The sequence below is a fragment of the Genypterus blacodes genome, unplaced genomic scaffold (genome assembly GCF_046128005.1).
Source record: "Genypterus blacodes isolate CSIRO-AG114 ecotype Tasmania unplaced genomic scaffold, CSIRO-AGI_Gbla_v1 ptg000126l_1, whole genome shotgun sequence".
NCBI lineage: Eukaryota > Metazoa > Chordata > Actinopteri > Ophidiiformes > Ophidiidae > Genypterus > Genypterus blacodes.
Genome location: NW_027466928.1, coordinates 44,498 through 55,000, shown reverse-complemented (window position 1 = coordinate 55,000; position 10,503 = coordinate 44,498). Strand labels below are relative to the sequence as shown.

Here is a 10,503-nt window from a genome sequence, read left to right as displayed (position 1 = left end):
TCGCCTACTTTCTGCCCCTCGCCGTTGGCCAGGTAACACTGCCCCAGCATGAAGCGACAAGAGCCGATGTTCACCTGACACCACGGGCCGATGAGCCTCACATACTCCTGCACGCAAACATGAAGACTTTCCATTAGGAGTGTGTGCTCACTTAGATAACACAGCACCGCTCCTCCCTGTGATGCTTCACAGTGTGACGAGGATGAAGAACAGGGGATGAACCATCAGACCAACATTCACACCGTGTGGCCCAGGGAAGCTCACCTGTAGCTGTGTGTACTGGCAGTTGGCCATCAGACACTCTGGGAACTGGAAACCAGGGTTATTGGGCCAACTGGGAGGCATCAGTTAAGACAAAACACTTCAAACTACACAGTTAGTGTGGACCGGAGCTACTGGGTCCACCTTAATGAAACTCTAAAAGGCTTATTGATCTGAAGTGAAGGCAGGATACAGCAGCTGTGCCAGCGTGTTGACCACGCTGGAGACCACGTGAGGCCAGTGCAGCACTGAGGTTCCTGCTGGAGGACTCTGCTGCTGACTGTAGATCTGACAGATGATGGCTTTCCTGGCTACAGTCTGGTAGAAGAGCTCAACCACTGTCTGAGGACTGAGGACTAAAGAGAAGAGAGACACGTCAGGCTTCCATCAGAAACAACAGCATAACAAGCAGAGGTGTCACAGCTGTGCTCATCGAAGATCAACACCTTTACACAACGGCTCCATCAGATTTGACTATCCAGGGACTTATTGGTTTGGTCACCTGCTGAGATTCTGCTTTTGTTTCTAAGAGGCTGCTCAAGGAGGAACTTTCTTTAGATTTCTGTACTGATCCACTGCCACTTGCAATCTGGACTCCCTGAGAAAACTATTCAGCCAAAAGCTCCTGCTGGGGAACACACAACGGACCTGATCTGTTGGTGGAGAGGGCCGGGGAGTCGGACAGCTCCAAAACCGTGAGGTGCTGCAGGTTGGCGTCTCTAGAGGAACAGAGGTCAAAGTTCAATGTGAAAATAGTCAAATTTTAAGTTCAAATGTTCTATTGCAATTATATAATAGGTAATTGTGTGTGTGTGTGTGTGTGTGTGTGTGTGTGTGTGTGTGTGTGTGTGTGTGTGTGTGTGTGTGTGTGTGTGTGTGTGTGTGTGTGTGTGAGTGAGTGTGTGAGTGAGTGTCCGTCCTGTTCTCACATGATGTCCATGGGGACGGTGGAGGCGAGGCTCTGGCTGATGTGTTTGAGTAGATAGTAGGACGACAGGAGGTGGGAGCTACGGGGAATCAGGTCCTGCTGGAGCTGCAGCAACTGAGCCCCTCCGCCCAGAAATACCTGACACACACACACAGAGTTACTAGAGGGGCAGAGAGGGTGAAGCCCAATCATAACAGATGTTATTTTATCAACGGATGGCGACGCCCAAGGGTCAAGAAGGAAAAACAAATGAGCCTCCTGAGATCTGATCACAGGGCAGACAGCATCCAGATAAGCAGAGCCACTGTTAGGTTGAAACCAGGCATAAGAGACAAGAGAAGGCTACATCACTACCATTCAATGCTCAGGTATATCAATCAGTGCAGTGGCATGAAGGTGTGTGTGTGTGTATGTGGTCTGCCTACATTGTCTCCAAAGTGGAGGTAGAGCTTCTGCAGGATGAGCAGGTCCCGACAGAACAGAGCTCTGGTCATGGCTGTGTGACAGACGGCCTGACAGACCACAGACACGGCGGTGCTGCTGCCGTACAGCTGGGACAGGTTAATCCGGACATTCAGGCTCTGACCTACAGAGACCAGCAGAGAGACTCAGACAAGCACAACTCTTTTATTTAAACCATATGAAGAGGCATAGATGCAAAGCCACTGAAACATCTGAAGCCATTTAAGCCTGCTGGTCTGATTGGCAGGGCAGAGACTTGCTCATTTCCATTTCCATCATCGTTATCCCTGCCAGTTAAGCACAGTACAGTGAAGTAACGCAATGTGATTGTATTGATAAGATGTTCCTACCTGGTGTGACGCCGCCTTCCCCCCCGACCTCTGAGTCCGTCTCCAGGTCCATCTCCCTCAGCAGCACATTCATGGCGGCCATTGGGTTGCGTATGTCCTGCAGTTTGTTCTGGATGTTCTCTATCACATCACTGCAGGGATGAGGCAGGACATTCACTTGTATTTGTAGTTTGTAGTACTATGAAATGTATATTATCAGATTTAGGGACATTTCTTCATTGGAGTTAACGGTAAAAAGATGAATCAAAATGTTAGAGGTATTTTGTGTGGAGAGGTAGTAGTAGTAGTTTTAAAGCTACGTAGAAGGTAAACATTATTTCCGGGCCATAAAAAACCTTTAAGGTGGTTTGTGGCATTTAGACAAAGTTACCACTAGATGGCAGCAGACTAAAGACAGTACAGCCAGCCTACATACCGCAACACTCGCTACAACTGGATGTAGATCCTGATCATGTGGCTCTGGATGCACGATCAGATAGGAGCTCTATTATCCAGGAGTAAGAGAGAGCGTAGAGCTACAGAGCTCCATCCAGAACAGCTGCATGTCACTGAGTATCACTGACCTCTCATTGGACAGCATGTTCTCCAGGACCAGATCAGCAGCTCTCTCAGGTGAGTGTAGATGTTCCAAAGCTTTCTCCATCTCATAGACCATTTCCCCGGAAACAGCGTCACTAACAAGACGCAAACACTGAACCAGCTGGAGAATGTCTCGGCCCACCTCGGGGTCTGAGAATGAGACACAGAGTGATGCTACAGTATATACACTTACATTCAGGCTCAGAAAAAGGTCCTAAAGAACCTGTTTACCTTCAGCTATAGGTGTCTCCTCTTCTGAGAAGAGGTAATCATCGTAGGAGAGGTACAGGTGGTCCACAGCAAAACAGGGGAGGAGGAACGACACAAATCCCTGGAGAGAAAGAGCAAAGTATTTGGGGTACATGTAGGAAACTCTGGGGTGTGTGTGGTCAGATCACACACCACCAGATCCCCACTGTGAAGCACCATGGCAACGTCACCATCTCTGGGTCCCAGTGTGACCAAATCAGTCAGAACCCATCCGACTCAAGCTGTCTCATAAAGAGTGGACAGAGTTTGAGCAGTTAGGTTAGATACCTGCTGTCCTCACTCCTCACCTTCTTCAGCAGACAGACCATGGTGGTGTGTGGGTTGACCGTCAGACCCAGAGGCATAGCCAGAGCCTCCTGGTACTGCAGGCAGCAGGCGTAGAACTTGGACCAGAATTCAATCTGGAGCTGCCGGTACTCCTCCTGAGAAAACTCAAACTCGGTGACGCTGCTGTGTAGCTGGAGGGGAGGAGAAGGAGAAAGGAGAAGAAAGACAGGTCTGAAACGGGTGCCACTCTTAAAATAAAGAAAAGAATGTGTGCCTATATTAGGAATGTGTTGACACTAATAAAGGGTTCAGTAAACACTTCCTAATCCCCCACACCCCAAACCCACAACAACACAATGACACTAATGTGTTCAGCACCTCATTCTCCACGGCTAGCGTCACCTCTTTCTTCAGTGTTTCCCAAGGCAAGTCAGTGATCTTCTCTGAGCCCCTACGATAGATCTGGTCCATATCATAAAGACACCACATTAGCAACGCAAACTCTTATTACAGAATGCACAAAATATAAACTAATAAGACAGGAGAAGAAGAAGAGAGCATACCAAGAACATTTCACTACATTATATGATTAAGAGAGCAGACGGTCCCTTACCTGTAGAGCTTTAACTATGGCCAAGGCAGTGAAGCCCAGAGGAGAGAAGAGGACTTCCAGGTAGGTTTCCTGTTGAAATGCAATACTGATGAGTGAGTGATGGCTTGACCCTGAGTAAAATAACATTCCTACGACATAAATACTTGATAATGGATCTAAAACATAAGAAAGAAGAACACTTCTCACTGCTGGTGTCAACATTTCTTCCAAATGTTTCATTAAAGCCGTCTGTGAATATTTGGCGATCATTTTATTGTGAAAATCAAAACCACAGTGAAGCACCGGCGACTCAAACTCAAAACATACAGCAAGAACTGGTCTACCACAGGTTTAGTCCCTGAATGTTTTAGCATTCATGAGTTTAGTATGAAGGCTCTTACCCGCGGGTCCTGGTCCACTCCTATCTGGACTTCCTCCTCTGGTGGAGGTTGAACAAACACCTGATTCCACTGCCCTGCTGTGTTGCTATAAGAGAGAACATACAGTATTAGGTTCTGCCACTGGACTACACAACACAATTCTTTCTGCTTGATCCAAAGCTCTATGGAGGGATTCAACCTAAAACAGATTTCACACTGTGGCTTTATGTTGTGCACAGAAGAGTTCACACTAGTCTGCACACGTAGACCAGCACCAAATACATCATGCTAACATTCTTCATTCTTTTCTGTGTTTGTTTGTGTTGATGATCCTACTCACTGTTCAAAGTTGATGTATTTGACGACAGTGGCGTTGGAGTCGTCAACCCAGAGGCCCCAGATGTCAGTGGAAGTCAGGGCAAAGTCCACCAGCGTCTCCTATTGGCAGAAAGAGAATCAATCTGAATCCTTGTCCTCAGTTACCACATCACAGCATATCTAACATCTCTACCCAGTTTGTTTTATGGATGATGTCACAACATTAGATGTTGTGCTTCACTTGCTGCTGTCCTCTGGTGGTTACCTGTGTGGAGAAGAGCGAGGAGATGTGGTCCAGGCTGTAGCGGTTGTTGTCAGTGGCAACTAGTTGCAGTACGGTGAACTGCCCTCTCTGCGGTACAGCCAGGTAGACGGCCAGACACAGACCCGTGGTTGAAGAGTACGCCAGCCGCAGCCGATGGCCCTGACCTGCTAAACGCTTCACCCCTTTACAGGTGGGCATGTACTCCAGCATGTCAGCCTCCAGCAAACAGGCCTGGTCCTGATGGGGTATAAAGAGTTTTTTAAAGGGATCACTACATATCCCAAAGTATTCCTGCTGGATGTGAATCACAATCAAAACAAAGAATAACAACTTCTTCAGCAGAAGGAAGAAAGGTTGTAATGAAACATGTCTGACCCTGAAGGACCACATCCGTAGTTTGTGATCCTGACAAAGGGCGAAGATGAAGGAGTCTTCCTCTAGCTCTCTAACAGCCAGGCTGAGTGCCAGGTCCCCAGGGCTCTGCTCCCCCCGGATGGCTGTGGGCATCCAGCCGGCCAGCTTCTGCATCACTGTGCTCCTCTTCAGCTCCACCACTGTCACACTACCTACATCACAGAAACACCACACATACTGATGAACAGGAGCAGTCCATGGGGGGCGTGTGTGTCAGCTGAGGCAGTTAGTTTCTTGATAACGGTGATAAGATCAGAACACGCCTGATGACTACTTCATGCAGAAATCCCCACATTGCCAGCGTGCCTCCTACCCTGTGTGTCATGTGGCGGCAGAGTAACAACCATGATGCCGCCAGACGCCGAGGCCAGAGCGTAGTGGGCCTCTCCCTGGTGGCTGAGCCATGCAGCTGAGGTGCTAGGACTTCCTGTCTGCCCTGCAGCTGTGGGGATGACGGCGCTGTGGGAAGGATCCTGCAGGCTCAGCTTGCCCACATCAGTAAAGATGGACTGCATGTGGAGTTCAGTCACCAGCTCCTGGGGGATATCAGGCAGGGGGGAGGAGAAGGTTAGAGGCCAACGGTAATCAATGGAAAATGACATTAAATTTCAGAGCTCTCATTCCAACAAACCAAACACTGACATGAGAGATGACTGACCAGATTTAGCATTCAATCTAGATGTTAAAGGCACTTAAAGTTAGAAAAGCTTTAAGGGAACATGTCCTTAGAGAGAACCCCTGCCTTGCACTGGTATTGCCACATTCATTCTCCTGACCTTGGGCTTTCAAATTATTTATTATTTTACAGAATCACTACAGGAAGCGGTCCTTACACTGCGGTACATGCGTGCAGGGTGAGGCAGCACCATACGGTGGACACTCTGGTTGGTGGCAATGAGGATGATGACATTGTTGAGGGTCTCCTGGATGTTGACTCCAGCAGGTAGCACAGTACAGTGGGTGAACTTGATTTTGACAGCATTGTTTAGCAGGTTTGTATCCAGAGACTGCTCTACCAGCTGCACCGTGTCCCCTGAGGTAGACCTACACACACAGGAAAGGTGATTATTAAAACATGTTTCATCCCAGAGAATGATGTTTCCATGGAGAGTCACTGAGTTATGTGACTATTGCATATGTCATAAAGTGATAATACAGGCCAGGTCACACTCACCAGTGAATGAATCTGTTGCTGGTGACAGAGAGCAGCTTCCCACTGTCCTCATAATGGAAGGCGCCCGCACTGTCCTGGAACTTGACGCCACCGGGAAGTGCATTAAGACCTACAGAGCAGAACCAGAACACAAAGCCACTCCTTTTAGTGAAGCCCATTCTGTCACCCTGTGCCAGCCCAGATAAACGTGAACACAATCAAACCTGTAAATGAAGTGTTTGCTCACTTAACGGTAAAGGCGCACCGCTCATGAACCAAGCAGAGGATGGCAGATTAAACCCAAGCTACTGCGACACTATTACAGCGAATATACGATTTTCAAATAATTGCGATTTAATGAAGGATGTAACAGTAGAGTCATGTTCTGTCTGTAAGTCACTGCCTACATCACAACATACTGGTCCGTGAACGCGTCATTTCAAAACAGGGAGCGCAAACAGCATTTACAGCGGCACGGAAAATAAAACAGAAACTAGACAAATGACAGCTTATGTTTCCACACTACAGTAACCTGTTAGAAACATAGAGTAACATGTTAGTAACATACAGTGACATGTCAGCGCAGTGAGCCGCTGAGGCCCCGCTCACTAACATCTACCGTCACAAGCTAACCGATTGCCTAGCACTGATAGCGACTCATAACAGAGCTCCTGCGGCGGGAGAGAACCTCTACGAACACCAAGAACACCGAACATGGCGGGCGGAGCTGTTCACTAAACTTTACCAAGGTTTATGGCCACTTCACGGAATCTGGGTAGAGTTTCCCTCTCAAATCCACATATTTCTATGAAGCTCCTCTCCAGAACCGCCGCCATTTTCGCCTCATGGACCTGCGGGAGTGACGCGAGAAGAAGACGAGAGGCCGCCCCGCGCAGCTGGTTCAAACTCTTAAAGGGGCCGACACCTTTTTAACGAGACGACATCGCGGAGTAAACGTACTTTGGTGGTCTGTCTGTCTGTCTGTCTGTCTGTCTGCCTGTCTGCCTGCCTGCCTGCCTGTCTGTCTGTCTGTCTGTCTGTCTGTCTGTCTCTCTCTCTCTCTGTCTGCATGCTGGGAGTTGTGTGTGTTGGCGTGTGTGGCAGGTGGAGGTGAGGTGTGTGAGTGTCTGTCTTCTATGTTGTGTGTATAGTTGTTGGTGGTGTGTAGTTGTCTCTGTACGGTGTTGTGCTGTTCCTCCATAACGTGGAAAGAGCTCACGCTGGCGTCGTGATCGATGAGGCGCTCTTCCCTGTGTCTTTTCTCCCTCTGCCAGTTTAGAAGAGTCACTTTGTTCTGCCTTCAGCGATGAAGTTCACTACATTATCTAGACATGGAAAGCTTGTCCCTCCCATGAAGAAGCTGTCCTCTGGGTGCAGATCAGCTGAGCTCAGTCATGTGGTTTCACACAGAAGACAAGTGAACATGATCCTCAACAAGAGGCGTGAAGAGCACAACCTGGTGTTCAACCTGAGGGTGGACCATGATTATGTCCTTAGTTTACGTTACTTTAGAAATAAAAAAAAAAATATATATATATATATATATACACATACATATATATATGAAGATGTATGTATATATAAAAGCTAATGTTAAGCTTTTGTCACTGTGTAATTCATAGTATCTTAATGTTCACATTATTTGTAAGTATGTGTATATGAAGTTGTTTTGTCTCTGTGCTGATGATCCTCACAAATGAGCATCACCCACACACACACACACACACACACGCTGACGGACTGTCTTCCACCTCCAGCCTGAACCAACCCCAGACCTGAGCCTGGACCTGGGACGTGACCCCTGAGGTGACCCCTTCACCTTTACATGTGTCTGGATGTGTCAGAATGTGAGTCACACCAGCTTGGCTTTGAGATCAGCCACCTCCTTGTCTGCTTGCTGCCTGTTGGATTCTCCCGTCTGTAGCTGCAGACTCTCAGTCCTAATGTAAGCCCTCACCTTAGTATCCACGTCCATGGAGCCCAGAGGTTTAGGTTCCATTTTTTATAAAGTGATGCTCAGAAGATGAAGACACTTTGGGAAGCTTTTTGGTCGCTTTCTATACAACAATTGAATAACTGTCAAATACGTCCTTAGAAATCACTTTATTTAGTGGCAGAAAGTGTCAGCAACACGCCTTTGACTGTTTAACTGAAGCATTCATTTACTGTTCAGTAAAATAACACCAGCAGCTCTGCACCAAGATGACGAAGCTCAATGGAACATGCAGACAATGCTGCCTTTTACTCAAACAAGAAAATCCATCTGAGGAAGAGTCGTCTGATGAATGCAGCAGTAAGTTGTTGGAAGAGGCCATGAATGAAATCATTTTGTTTCAAGAATGACGCTTTCTTCCTTTCTCTCAAGGGACACCTCACCCCACATGGAGACAAAGACTGGGAACTCTGAGGCTGCAGAAGCTTCATGAAAACACCTTTCAGGGGTGATTATCAGGGGAAGACACTATTCTTGTGTTGTCAAAGAGTTAATACTCAAAATTGAGTCAATTATGCTACATCTGGATTTCCAAATGTTGCAAGAGTTTGCAACCACTGTTATAAACTTTATAACGTGGATAACATGAGAGGCCATGAGTTATGAGGTCCTCATGACATGAGGTCATGAGACATGGCTCATCTCAGGCGGGAGATTGACCGTCTGGTGAATTGGTGCAGGCAGAAAATACATTTATATTAATTAAATTAATTTAAATTATTAATTAGTTTAATTTTGTGTGTTTTAATTACATTTTTTGCACATTGGTTGCTCTTATATGTTGATCGCACCAACGACCAGAACAAATTCCTTGTAAGTGAAAACTTACTTAAAATACTGTTGAACAATAAAGCTTTTCTAATTCTGATTCTGATTCTGATTCTGACTTGGACATATTTTAGTTCTTTGACAAAACTTTGACAGTTGTATTTAGTATATTTCTGTTATAAAAACCTACCTATCTACACAGATAGAGGAACTGCCTTTTTGTGGTTGGTGTTGTTGTCAACATCCTCCGTGACTCTTCAGTGACTCATCTAACAGTTTGCACACCGCGATGGGATAACAAACCAGCCCAGTGTTCCCATGGCTGAGAAGAACCCAAGCCAAACTCAAGGTAAGAAAAGTTCATTATCCAAGTACCAAAAGTACTTACTGTGAATTTGCAAATTTATGAAAGTATGCAATGAACTTATTTAAAGAATCCCTCTGAAGTACTCGGATGCAAAAATTTGTTAAATGATCAATTTCATTAAATGATCAATAAAATGTGCTCAATTATCCAAAGTACTTGTGAACTTGTCATAATGATAATATATGATCATGCACAGCAGTTGGTGGTGCATCAATGTAAATGATAGTAAGAGTTGAACATACTAAATGGGCGACTGAAAGCCTGAAGCCTACAAAATGTATGAATGGTTTCTGTGCCTGAAAGTATGAAGAAGTTAGAAGGACCTGAAGCCACGAAGTGAATGACATTTGAAAAGGTTTTAATGGGTATTTTTCAGCTGAAAAATGCTGAATATTTTGGAAAATATGGAAGATATGAACTCCAAACACCAGAGCCATCATCTCCTGAACATTCAGAACATTTTAATGTTTGAATGGTGTCTATAGGCTCAAGTATGCAGAGGTAGCTAACTGCAAAATAAACCTACGGAAAAAGAGACACAGAAGAACAATACCACAGCAAATATACAGTATACACACACACCAAGGAGCAAATGAGGGAATGAAGATCAGGTGTGTGAGCTGAGGGAGAGGAGGGCCGATTGTGTCGCTGCTACAGAGATGGGAACAAAATAGGAAACAAGACAAGAACACAGCATGTCCCAATGGGTTTGTTTGTTTTGCATTTAAACAAGATTACTCCAATAGTTCTGAACCAGTTTGATGCCATTTGGTAGAAGGATGGGGCACAAAATGATGGTGCCCATCCACATGCAGGTGTGGATCCAGGATGGATCCAAGGTGTTTTTACAAAGGATCCTTTCATATTACCATAAAGGATATAAGTCTAAATTATCTTGAAGTAGTTTTGTAGTTTGCTAAATTTCTTCTCCTTCCCTCTTCAGCATTTCAGTTGAAGTTGTGAAATTTGTGTTCTGCAAAGTTGCTTGATACCTAGAAAACAATGCAGTGTCACCGCCTCACAAAACCTGAGCTGTGTGTTGTTATCTCAAGTGTAACCTGTAATTGAGAAAGAATAATCTAATCTGATCTCTCTGAATGAGCATGTTTGTGGTTCCTTAGCAGCAGACAAAGATG

General features: G+C 45.8%; 1 protein-coding gene across 1 annotated transcript in view; it reads right to left on the bottom strand.

The window, feature by feature from the left end:
- The window catches only part of nup160 (nucleoporin 160), a 12,855-nt gene extending 5,750 nt beyond the window's left edge, over window positions 1–7,105 (bottom strand). The window contains exons 1-20 of the mRNA XM_076162652.1: window positions 6,985–7,105; window positions 6,261–6,369; window positions 5,920–6,130; window positions 5,400–5,622; window positions 5,048–5,238; window positions 4,673–4,909; window positions 4,430–4,527; window positions 4,111–4,195; window positions 3,731–3,799; window positions 3,496–3,579; window positions 3,138–3,308; window positions 2,812–2,911; window positions 2,565–2,730; window positions 2,002–2,132; window positions 1,615–1,775; window positions 1,191–1,327; window positions 910–980; window positions 455–617; window positions 265–334; window positions 9–107 (exon numbers count right to left, since the gene is read on the bottom strand). Of these exons, the coding sequence (XP_076018767.1) occupies window positions 9–107; window positions 265–334; window positions 455–617; window positions 910–980; window positions 1,191–1,327; window positions 1,615–1,775; window positions 2,002–2,132; window positions 2,565–2,730; window positions 2,812–2,911; window positions 3,138–3,308; window positions 3,496–3,579; window positions 3,731–3,799; window positions 4,111–4,195; window positions 4,430–4,527; window positions 4,673–4,909; window positions 5,048–5,238; window positions 5,400–5,622; window positions 5,920–6,130; window positions 6,261–6,369; window positions 6,985–7,075 (2,667 nt within the window). The 5' untranslated portion in view covers window positions 7,076–7,105. The remainder of the gene's footprint in view (window positions 1–8; window positions 108–264; window positions 335–454; window positions 618–909; window positions 981–1,190; window positions 1,328–1,614; window positions 1,776–2,001; window positions 2,133–2,564; window positions 2,731–2,811; window positions 2,912–3,137; window positions 3,309–3,495; window positions 3,580–3,730; window positions 3,800–4,110; window positions 4,196–4,429; window positions 4,528–4,672; window positions 4,910–5,047; window positions 5,239–5,399; window positions 5,623–5,919; window positions 6,131–6,260; window positions 6,370–6,984) is intronic.
- Window positions 7,106–10,503: the final 3,398 nt, after the last annotated feature.